The following is an 11875-nucleotide window of genomic DNA, read 5'->3' on the forward strand; positions in this document are numbered from 1 at the left end:
GTGGGGTTTAAGTTATCCCGCTGTACCATTGGTGGCAACGCCACTATGCGGGAGAGTCAAAGGATGATCAACTTTTCTACTCGATTTTGTAACATTCCAGCCAAAAATGATCGGAGTCAAGCCAATATTGGGGAGCGGTCCCAACTTGCCATTCCGGGGAGCGACATGAAAGAATACAAATCAGCACCCCTGTCAACACATTGTTCATGACAGTGTTCGAAAACCTCATCATATATTAACCGCATACAACGACTTGCTCATGACTGTTGACGGATGTACTCTAGGTGGCCTTCACGACCTGAGGAGTATATTCCATTGCGACATATTATCACAGCTCACTGCAGTGAAGGCTTTCGCATTCCCTGCTTCGTTTCCGTCGATACATTGACGTCATTTCTAAGGGAGCATCCAGCCAGATGCAACCCGTGAAAACAAAATGGCGCGGCGCCTTCATCAACGCGCTGAGCTCAGTATGCGCTCATGAGCAAAAAGCGAAACACATCCGTGCAGCGAACAGTTAGAGCCTTGGCTGGAAGCACACCCGTCAGGTGTTGCAGGAGCGTCACACCTAACTAGGAAGCCAACCAAAGACCACAAACGCTGATCACAAGTCACTCTGCATGGAGCGCACACCGGCATCACTAGCAACCTCGCAGCGGAGCATTCCTCAGTTGTTAGGACACTCATCACGACGCGCGGGTCGCAAAGCTCGAGAGCACGAATTCAGCACGCCACGCACCGTACACATTCAAGAGGCGCAGTCATGGGCTTCAAAACACCGTTGACCGCGCGTAACAAGGGCTCCGGCACGGTCAGGAGTCGGTGTCCAGCTCCTCCCGCATCATCGCCGTCACGGCCACGTCAGGGATGCTCCTGCGCGCCTCTGCGTCGTCCGCTACCTCGTCCGCTTTGGGGTCGTACGGCAGCGTGTACGGGCACTCGCCTGGCCTCCGACCCGAGCGGCGTCGGCTCGCCCTTATGGGGCGCCGCGACAACCCCGACATCTATCGGCAGCCTCTCGAGGCTGGAGTTTTCCGTGTGGCCGGCTGGCAGCCGGCCAGCCACGAGCGGCACTGAATACTCATCCTCGTCGTGCGTCGCATCACCGCACACGGACGGCGCCCGACTATCGCGCGCGGTTGAATTCGTGGCAGACAAGTCCTTGGCGATGGGCTTGGACGCGTCCAAAGTTGAGAAGACCTCATAGTCGGACTCGTCCTGGGCCAGCGAGACGGTCACGTCGGTCTCCATCGTGCTGACGCTCGGGTGAGAGCCGGGCAGCGGTGGCGGCTCCACCGGCAGAGGCTTTCGGTAGCTCGCTGAGAAGCTGGGCTCCTCGTAGATAGCCTCCCCTCCGCCAACCTCACTAGAATGAAGAAACAGGACACGGGCGTAGAAGTGGTAGCATTAACAATGCGGTTTTGCGAACAGGCTTTGCTAAGTTAATCTCCGCACTGACTATGGGGCGGGTAGATGTCTACTCCCGTAGTTTCTGGAATAGGCCTCGAATGGTTCACACTACTTTGAAACATATAGGACTTTATCACACATCAGCGTCGAAAGTACCGTAACGTAGTTTTTATTAACATCCATGTCAGGTCAACAAAATAAAAATTCCGCTTGAGGCCATATCGGACCAAAACGTTGCTAACTATGACAAGTATTAGATATGCGTTATCACGTGGTTGCACCTTTGCACCACCTGGCTAGCTTTATTATTCATCGTCGTCACCACCTGCCGTCCAATTTGCATCGCAGTTGGCCTTCACTGTTTTTTTTTTCAGCGGCCTGTTCTCTTGCTGCATTAAGCGGAATTTACTTGTAGACCCGACAACATCCCTGTTTTACGCTTGGGTTGCACTTATCTCTGCGTAATGTCTAGGTCACTGTCTCAAGTTGACACATGCCTCGTACTTTTTATGAAATGTGCTATACTAGTGGTTTGTCCGAATTCGGTTGGCCCTAGATTTCATGGTATCGTTCCCTTATCTGTATGTACTTCCCACGTCAGGTCATCACAGAGCTGGCGCGGCACCCGGCCTATGCCAGGCGTAAGATTAAAACTTGACCAATGTACCCTTGGCACCTAGGTTCTCCGGTAGGAACGTCATGCAATCATTGTATTGTTCTCAGTTCAGAGGCATTATGCCTACCAGGAGGTATTAGTTTAACACCATTATCAAGCAAACATTGGTTGCATGGTTTTAATGAAACGTATCGTTCTTATAACATTGTTACCAATGCTTGCTTGATTACGTTCTGTTACCAGTACCTCCTGGTGTATTAAAGGTCGATTATACGATATTCAAACTTGCAACGCCGAGCAAATACAGGAGCTCAGGGCTTGTCTTACTTACAGGGCTTGTCAAGGAATACAACATACAGTGCTATGAAGGATATGAATAGATTCATCGCCTGTTTGTTTCAACGTGTAGCTTACAAAATTCACGCCACTTAAAGCCTAGCAGAACGGATATTTTGATATGATTACTACGCAAACGAATGCATGGGCACACGTTTACCAGACATTGTATAGTGTAACTGTAATATTCCAACAGCAGTCCGTATGACTATGATTTCTTCTTGTCAAATGTCTTTCTATTCGTATCGTTCGTGCGCCATTACTAGGTTTATTTCAGCGCAAAACTCACCAATATGAACTATGCAATCTATTAAACGCGCACTCCTTCAGTATATCGCCGTCTCTTGATCCCGTAACTCGATCCGCACGCGCGTACAGACCTGTACACATGCTCCTCCTCATCGGACTTGTAGATGGGGTTGTGGTTGAGTCCCCAGAACTCCATGAAGTTGTACGGCTCCGAGGCGAGCTTGTCGTCTCGCCTCCTGGCGTTGCAGACCAGCAAGACGGCTAGCACGGCCAGCACGACAGCGCCGCCCACAACGCCGCCAATGATGGCGCCCAGGTAGTCTGCCGACAAAGGCACTGCCGCTACAAGACACGTGAACGCTGGTCAAGGACTGTTATGGTAATGCTGGGCCTCTTTTGATAGTGGCATTGATGCATTTGCACTTACGTATGTGTAAGCTTCCCCTGCTTACCTCAAAGGAAATAATTCGTGTACTTCTCCACATTCCGATTTTATCTCAACGAGCACCTGGTTAATCGCATGGCCGGCTGTTCGCTGAAGACGTCATTGTGGCTTGCTGGGTGGCGATCCGACCAATGCAAAAATTATCCACTGTGCAATGCAAATATTGAAATAAATGACCACGTTCTGGTTTATTTCATGCTGTAAGTGAACAAGGTAATTTTGTTTATCTACACAAGCGCTGCGGCCAGATTGTGGGCACTTAGTCGAGTGGTTCATTTGTGTGATTTCAGAAAGCTGATTTAGAAGATGTTTTGCCATGACAAATCAGCTACCTTTGCGAATCGGCCAGAAAACTGGCCAAAAAGCTTACGGAAATGAAATATCTTTCCTTCATCAACATCTCAATTATCAGAAACATAGCTTTGACAGTATCATAATGTTTGCGCGTTTATGCCGCTGACAGATCATATCTGGGCGCTTGAAACAATTATTATAGTTAACCGCCTGCCTTCACGCAACTCTACAAAAATGTGGACACACCCGATCACCGGAAGCCCCTTTTGCACACTTGAGCTCAAGCGTATGAAGCCCCTTTGTAAGCATCCATCTAAGCACGCTGTGGCAATAAGTTGGCGAGTCTTGATCAATGGAGTTGCATGGAACCACATTTTTGTAACTGCTATAAACATTTGCATGATGCGCCGTACACGGCCAAAAAGACCGCATTATGCAGTCCGTACGTTGGACGGATCGTGTCCTGCACGATGGATTTCGAACAGAAACAGCTGCTGAGAACGAGCATTCCGCAAAAGGCTGGGTATTCGACAGACAAGGCTTTCGTTTCAGTCACGTTAAAATACATCTCCTCGTAGAAAATGTGCATTTGGAAGTGCGGAAATGATATGATGTATGAAACGATTGATTGGGAAGTGGGCAGAAAGCATTTTGACAAATGGTGAACTGCTACTGCGAAAATTGTCAATTTAACATGAGCAGAAAAGGAACGCGAGCTTCTGTGTTTTTGATCATATCATTTTTAATCTGAAAAAAATCATTTTCAATTTAGCAGGAGGTTCCGGCAAACATCACACAATCATCAGCATCACATAACCGTTGAGGCAGGCAGCATCATCATACTCTGAGAACAGGCCTGTCCCACGTGACGTTCGTCACTTGTCTGAGTCGGCTGGTCATACATTTTGCCCTGGGGAATTTCTGAAGAATCAGTCCTCATCCTCGCTTGGATTCCAGATACTGTCAACATGAATAGTACAGGCTGCCGCTCTAGCACGTCTTATTCTATGATGTCCTCGCAGCGCCGTTTGACAATACTTATCTGCTCTGAGGGCAACTTTTGCTTGAAAGCAACTCAATGAAATTGACTCTGATTTCCCAATGTACTTACGTTTGTTTTTCGGCATTGGGCTGTCAGGAAGACTCTCCAGCACTGTGAACAACACAAAATGCTGGTTGGTGTCAAGCATGTCGTGCAACTTGCGTGGTAGGGATTAGCGAAAAATAAATGCTTTGAATATGCGAAAAAACGTACTTATTGTTTTTTGTATTGCTTATTAGATTCATTCTTCGTAATACTCATTTAGTGAACAGTTCGGTGAGATTTGCCAGGATGAAACGATAGCCTTGTTAAGTGCAAGCCTGTTCGGAAAGATGGCATGCCATTTTGTGTGACAATGTAATTGAACCCAATTGCAGCCAGAAGTCGCTCAAAGTAATTGATCCTTCGCAAGAAACTCCCTAATCTGATCGACCTAGAACCAGCAATCTGTATGTTCCAAATAGCATCTGTACAACTCCAGCAAGTTCCAAACATTAACCTGCGTCATTATGCACAAAGAGATGATCATTTGATAAGTCGCACAGCTGGCGGACAGAGAGCAGGATCGACACGCTAGGAAAACAAGAAAAAATGGGGTAAAACCAAGTCTATCTTGCATTTTCATTTGTGCATTTTTTAAAGTATGTGTACTCTTGTATTGCCTGAGGCCTATGTATTGCGTCACTGTAAAGTCAGCCGGATATAGAACACAATGAAATATCATGTCACTGAAAAACGTTTTTTGCTTTAAGTTCTATTTTAAATAAGCACCTTGAGTAATTGAAAGCCTGTTGCTTGCAGTAATTTGACCTTCGGTGCCCGACTTAAGGTTGTTTGCGACGTACTTTTTTCGTTACTGTTTTTTTTTTCTCAAAGTGCTTGGAGACTTCAACGATGCCTACAACATGCACGCTTCCGACGGAAAGAAACATTGTCCATAGACTCCCGTTTCAAACGAGAGAAAATTGTGATCATGGATAATGCACGCCAACTTTTTATAAGTCAGCTGCATTCTCCCATCGCGAACGCTGTGCTAAGAAATCTGAAACAGGAAGATTGCCTTTGCTTTCATCATGGAGGTCGAGTCAGGTAGCTGTTTGCACTCAATAGACGGCTAGAAAAATATGAAAAGCCGAAATCCTTTGGACGTCGGTTGCAACCGAAAACCAGTTGAAGTCCGCCACGGAACTTGAACTGCGTTCAAAATGTTTTGGCATGGCTTCAACGTGAGCACTACGGAAACTCAAAAGAAGAGATGATCAGCTTGGGAAGTTTTCATTGAGCCCCGTTATTTGTCAATGGAAATTGTAACAGCCCCTGTCATGTTTTGGAACGTGACGAGCACCTACCTTTGATGAAGGGATAGTCTAATAATCATTGGTATGCCGACTTTAAACCCTAGCAGCCACATAATCATAACTGTCAAGGTTTCTCCGAGCCCGTGTGAGCTTGGACCGAGTTTCTGCAGACCACCCATAAACTAGAGAAAGATTCATGACTTGGGGAGGGGGTATGAACTTATTGCCCTCCCCCGTGGCCACATTCCTGGACCCTAGATGGCTTTCGTTTAAATTTGATCTTTTCTTATCCATCAGTTGACACCCACCAATCTCGCAAACGACGTCACGCAACTCATTCGTAGCCCGCTTTAACACACTGCTGATACAGGGACACGAAACACCTGGACAGTGGTTCAAAAGGATCGATTGCGATTGTAACTCTCCACACGGATGGCACACTGCACATAATAATTTGATGCGCGCCTCCTTGGTACATCTGTAGCGGACCAGCGCCATACTGATCTGATGCGCAGTTTCTTGGTACATCTGTACTAGACAAGTGAGACACGTACTCGTCACAGGCGTTGTTTCCAGCTGGACGTCGCAGAAATGCGGCCGAGTCCACTTGTGGGCACTGCACCGGATGTGGCCAGAGGTCCGCGCCGGGTCGTCGCAGGTCACGTTAATGACTTCGCCCTCCACTCTCGGCTGGGCCTGGGCGTAAGAGAGCCCTGCCTGCTGGGCCGGACTGCCGCAAACGCGCACCGCTGTGGACAGTCATTAGTTTAGACATGAGCCTAGCGTACGAAACGCAAGCCATGTCATTGTGCTCGCATGGCAGCATCATGTCCTAAAGCTGGGTGGTGTAGGGCCCTGGAGAATTTCTGATATGTATTGATGTCATATTGTCCGTATGCGGGGAATGACCTTAAGAATAAGCCGCGAAGGGAATCAAGTGGCCAAACCTGAAATTCTAAGAAAATATTCAAATGTTATCCCCCTGTAGCATAGTAGCTACAGCACGCTAGATTTCCCGCGGCCATGGCCGCCGCAGACACAGCCAGAACTAATGCTGGTGGCGTTTTACCCTGAGTGATAGAAAAGTGAAGTGGCTACGCCTGTAAACCACCACGACCTTGCTGTTTAAGGCGGCAGAACACATCTCGCGCTCATATTTAGGAGCAGCGCTTACAGCATAGCTCATAAACAAACTAATGAATTTGAAAGTACACGATTTCAGATTCAACCCCTTTTCGCCACTCATAAATAATTCACCAGCTTGGCGTTTAGCCGCTATAATCGCTCACCGTATATTGCATTGGTGCTGGTCATGACCACGGCTTTGTTGCATACTTACATTTACATATGATTTGCATTCACCAGTTACTGACGGGAACAGAAAGCACAATATACTTCAACCAACGCCAGTTCAGAGCTAGCGCGCAGTAAAGGTACGTCAGATGCACGCACAAGCGGAGCATTATCTAAATACATCTATATGTCGGCTGACGATGGTGATCAGCTGTAAGCGAGGCTGGCCGCGGCGCCGAACGCGGCCGGACCGTACCTGGCGCGGCGCCGAACGCGGCCCCGGACCGTACCTCTCTGACAGATGAACCTGTAGCGGGCGCTGCAGGGCGCAGGGGCGACACCCCAGCCGTGGCGGCGCCGCAGCGCGAGGCAGCCGCCTGGCCTCCCCGCCCCGTACGTGACCGATTCCGCTCCTGTGCAGGAACGGCGGGGTCAGAGGCCGGTGGTTATGTCAGCACTTACTGGGCACTAGCACCGAGTCAGTTCCGAGTTTCGACCCCGAGTGACCCGATTTCGTCATTAGTCTGCAATGCTTCTCTCTTTGTGGCGGGCATCATGCAATTACGAACTGAATTCAACTGGCCTGCTCAATGTTAATCTCCAGCTATCCCCGGTTGGACACCGAACGATTGGCTATCCTCAAGGGATGGCGAACCAATCGTGAGGAGGCGGATGATGAAAAATAAAAGCAAACCAAGGATCCAAGCCATGGCTTTGGGATTCACAAATTCATTCCGCTGATCATTCGGTCAAAATACCTCTGTGAGGAACATAACAGATACATAAAACAGTATTTCAGCCTTATTCATCGTCGCAATACCAGGAAAAAGGAGAGACGAATGCATTAATTTTTCAGCTACATGTCTTTGTCATAACGGTCATAAACAGTAGATTAAAAATTGTCTGCCGTTACTATCTGAGCTTTCAAGATCTTTTTATAAAAAAGCCACAGGTTTTACACGTCGCCAACATTCAGGAAATGAAATAAAGTGCACTTGCCAGCCACGTCTGCAATACGGTGCATATTTCACCGAGGATTGGCAAATATCAAAGTTCGCGGGCTTGATAAAGGGCTCCTTGCCTAGCGTTGTGCGGTTATCCCCCTCCCCCTTATATCGTCACTATTGCGGCCAAGTATGGCATCCCCTTTCGTCCCTGCATGCCCGACAGTGAAGGCAAAATTGGAATGCTGGCTGTAAATAAGCTCTAAAAAAATTCAAGGTCGCGCTGTCTGTGCGCCCATACTCAAGCATAATCATCGATACATCTAGGTAAGAAGGTTGATTTTAATGAGCTGGCGGCTGAGGCCTTCCTTTCAAATGAGTCTAAAGATTATTATCACCGGAGGAAGGGGCGCATGGTTGCCCATTTATATGCTCTATTGTTGTCATTGGTGGTCATCCCGAAGCGAGAAAACCTTATCCTGAAGACACTATTCTAAAAGACCGCAGAGATCCTTCTTCGACAGAGAAAAGGCATCAACTTCATTGAAATGGTCGTCTATCTTAGCTTTTGACGACAGCAATAGCCTCATCGCTTGGTATATTGTCATATGAAGTAACAACTCTGAAGAAAATGCTCCCCTCTGTTAACCCCCTTGCCTGTGAATGATTGATTTATTGAACGTGTGATCAGTCGCACAAAATAAAAACTGAATAGGAACGCAGTGCCCCAGGGCAGAGGCTAAACAAAGCAAGATACTGAAGAGCGTAACTAGTGGGGTTTTTCGGGCAAAACCAGTTCGAAGCTTAAGCCTCCGGGGGGCAATAGGTGTCATCTATACAAGTCGGGTTTTCAAGGGCTTTGCATGTAGGAAAACGTGACTTACGAGATCAAGTGTAAACTGTACGAACAGCATGGGAGGAACATAGTCTATGTCGGGGGGTCCATGCGCCTTATTCGTCTGCGATATGACCCTGCTAATGGCCGGCTGGCATTGTGTCCGTACATTACCTGTTCTTTGCTGATATTGCAAATAAGTTGTTACAAGTACAGTAGTTTGCGGTACAGGGGTCATTGTTTAATCACATGAGACGGTATGACCGGGAGATTCTCCCACTGCATGCACAAGGTTGTATGTCTCCACCTGAATCATGCATGTCGTCTGCTTTTCCGGCTGTCCAAATGTCAGAGACTCTTGTCAGCTTTGACTTTCGTCGATGCCTGAAATGATAAGTAGGTATTAAGATTGAGTCTGATTTTCATGAAAAGTTCTCGGTAACAGATGAAAGGCGCCGGATAAGCCACGTTCTAAGCTTCCTTGAGCACGCCGTATTAGCAACAACGGCCTTCGGGTTCGAGAAGCAGCTTTCGGGCGCGACGCTGTTGCAGACGACCTTGAAGCGCCGGCCCTGACCTGAGTATGTCGATGACCATGTCGTGAAGTCCGGCCGAGCTGTCGCGCATAAGCGTTCCCTCGGAGCCGAGCCGGTGGCACTCGTCTTCTGCCAGCTGCTGAGTTAGCCGGCTGCTCACCAGGTGGTAGCACCGGCCGTCGGCAGCCCACGTCTCGGCTATGTTCGGCCGACCGACATCATCCAGACACTGGTGCTTCGACAAACCTGTGGACATCAGAAATGAGTTGTAATACCTTCGAATATGTTTTAGCGACTTCCTCGCTTTTTTACAACAGTGTGCGTATATTTTACGGAGATTAAAATGACTGCAGGCACCGGCTAATTGTCAGCAGCGACATATGACAGACAAAAATTGATAAACCAAGCTGTTTTGCACTTTTGCAGTGAGCAATGCGTGTTTGGTATATATTGAGACAGAAGCCTATTTTGTGTCAATTTCTGGGAACAGTTATGTCATACCAGAAAACTGACCCTTTTCGTGAACAACGAACGTACCGTACCTTCCACCCCAACCAGATACCAAGGAATCGTACCATCTACTGAGGAAATATTGTGAGGGGGGGAGGTCATCCAAACAGTTTCAGTAGCTTCCTTCCATGCCATGCCCATTGCAAGGCTTGTCAGCAATCTCCTTTTATCTGATCATCTCTGTTCATGCCTGCAACTATCGCAAATGCAAAGAATGGAGACCAATATAACGCACACACCACATTTCCTGATGCAAAAGGTTTGCCGCTGCCACATTTGGTCGGTAGGGATGGGTCGGTATGGATGGGCAGGGGTGCGTTTCCTCGTTCAAGAGGTTGTCGCCTACCGGTGCTCTCAGCGACAATCTGCAGCTCGTGCAGGGGCCAGACGGGCGAGTAGGAGGCCCGCCTGAAGTAAGTGCCGCTCGAGTGGAACAGCGACACCTTGACGAAGCGGGCGCCGCCCTGCAGCACAGTGTTCTGCAGCGAGATGGTGTGCACGGCCAGGCCCTGCTGCCGCCGCTCGGACTGCTGCGGCGCCTCTGCCGGCCGCCAGGCGGCGTTAGTGGCGCGCGGCTTTGCCACCGACCGGATGGGAAGGTCGGAGACGGGTACGTCCGTCGCCGACGGGGCGGGCTCGCCACTGAGGGGGCGGACTTGTCCCTGGCGGGACGGGTCCGTCGCTGACGCGGCCGGCGACCATACAGGCGACGTGGATGGACGGTCTGTGCTAACATGGCAGGAAACTGAGCCGCTGCCGGGTCGGGCCGCCGGGAATGCCACTGCCCCGTCAGACGTTACTAACGCCATAGGTCCATCAGTGACCGATACAGCGGGTCTGGCTGGCACGATGAAAACGCATTTGAGCCCTGAACCGTGGCTCAAAGTATATTATCAAGGCCGAGATGTGATTGAGTTCAAGGTGCGATCACGGCTTGAGAGCCAACCTTACAAGCTGACACGACCTGCTGGATATTTTTGAAAATCATATAAGAAAAGAAACATAAATTCCACCAAACAGACGCGTCACGTAGATACTCACCGACTGACATGGATATGCCTATCCAAGAGATGTTATCGTCGCTGAGTCTGATCTGAATGTTCATTCCTGAAAAAATTGCTTTGTCATAATTTTGTGGAGTGTGAAAACAGATAGGACCCGTAAAATATCAATTTTCAGCCGGAGGAAATGCGCATTCCGTCTGGTACACTTACATGATAGGGGATTTAAGTGAACGTTAGCCTAAGGATCATACATACAGCGCACATAATGGACATACATACAGGCGCCTCCCACCTATACCACACTACTATCTAAGATACTATACAACTGCAAGAGGTACTGGGCCTACCAACGCACATAATAAGCCAAATAAAATGTTCTTATTGTGCCTTTCCACAGTGCGAGCCAAGGCTGTGTAATAAAGAAGGTTCTGTAATAACGACCGAGTAGACCATTTGCACTCCAAAAGTATCGCTGCGAGCCCACCCAATAACCAATGCCAGAAATATTTTTCATCCTGCATTTTGCCCCCCGGCGTAATGGCTTGACTTAAGTAGACATGTACGAAAACTGTGAATGCTGATAGCTCGATGCAATTATTGTCGTTTGGTTTTACAGTGCACTCAACAGCTGAGGGTTTATGGTGTCGCATGGCTATCCGTCATCCGTTTTTGTCGGCCTATCCGTGTTTAGGATAGGCGGACACTTAGCTTCTAGAGGTCAGTCTACGTCGGTCAGAGGGGTGCTTGTTGGAAACAGTGTACCACGGAGCAGTCATTGACACTATAATTCGTGAAATGGTCCTCATAGCAGGTACGCGCTCTACGTCAGCAGGTGACCTATGTGGTTCACCCAACCCGTAGTGGTCAGAAAGGCCGAACACGGCCAAAGTTCTCCGAAATCTGCTGAGGAGGGGAGGGACATTCAGAAAACCAGATAACGGTGACGTGCTTACGAACTTGCCAACTTTTAACCCGCTGCGTTGGGAGCAGTGGTTGGAAAGGACTTGAAAGGCTTGTCAATAAATATTTCTTCGGTGTATTTACGGGCATCTCACATGACATC

The 11875-nt window shown here is 48.6% G+C and overlaps 1 protein-coding gene across 1 annotated transcript; it reads right to left on the reverse strand.

Annotated features, from left to right (window-relative positions):
* Positions 1–229: 229 nt before the first annotated feature.
* On the reverse strand, positions 230–9372 carry LOC119096571 (uncharacterized). Its single transcript, XM_037219475.1, has 7 exons — positions 9340–9372; positions 9070–9146; positions 7274–7396; positions 6245–6439; positions 4462–4503; positions 2743–2932; positions 230–1366 (listed from the first exon to the last, which is right to left on the reverse strand). Exons 1-7 carry the CDS (start codon positions 9357–9359, stop codon positions 862–864), a joined length of 1152 nt encoding a protein of 383 aa, XP_037075370.1. The 5' UTR covers positions 9360–9372; the 3' UTR covers positions 230–861.
* Positions 9373–11875: the final 2503 nt, after the last annotated feature.

The sequence above is a fragment of the Pollicipes pollicipes genome, unplaced genomic scaffold (genome assembly GCF_011947565.3).
Source record: "Pollicipes pollicipes isolate AB1234 unplaced genomic scaffold, Ppol_2.1 Scaffold_4295;HRSCAF=5057_pilon_pilon_pilon, whole genome shotgun sequence".
NCBI classification, from domain to species: domain Eukaryota; kingdom Metazoa; phylum Arthropoda; class Thecostraca; order Pollicipedomorpha; family Pollicipedidae; genus Pollicipes; species Pollicipes pollicipes.

Excerpts from the sequence above, each read along its gene's own strand:
- LOC119096571 (XM_037219475.1), bottom strand. The coding sequence starts at position 9,359 with ATGGTCATCGACATACTCAG. Across the intron at positions 6,440-7,273 it reads CAGGTTCATCTGTCAGAGAG|CGGTGCGCGTTTGCGGCAGT; the intron begins GTACGGTCCGGG and ends GACTGTCCACAG. Across the intron at positions 4,504-6,244 it reads GGAAACAACGCCTGTGACGA|TGCTGGAGAGTCTTCCTGAC; the intron begins GTACGTGTCTCA and ends TGTTGTTCACAG.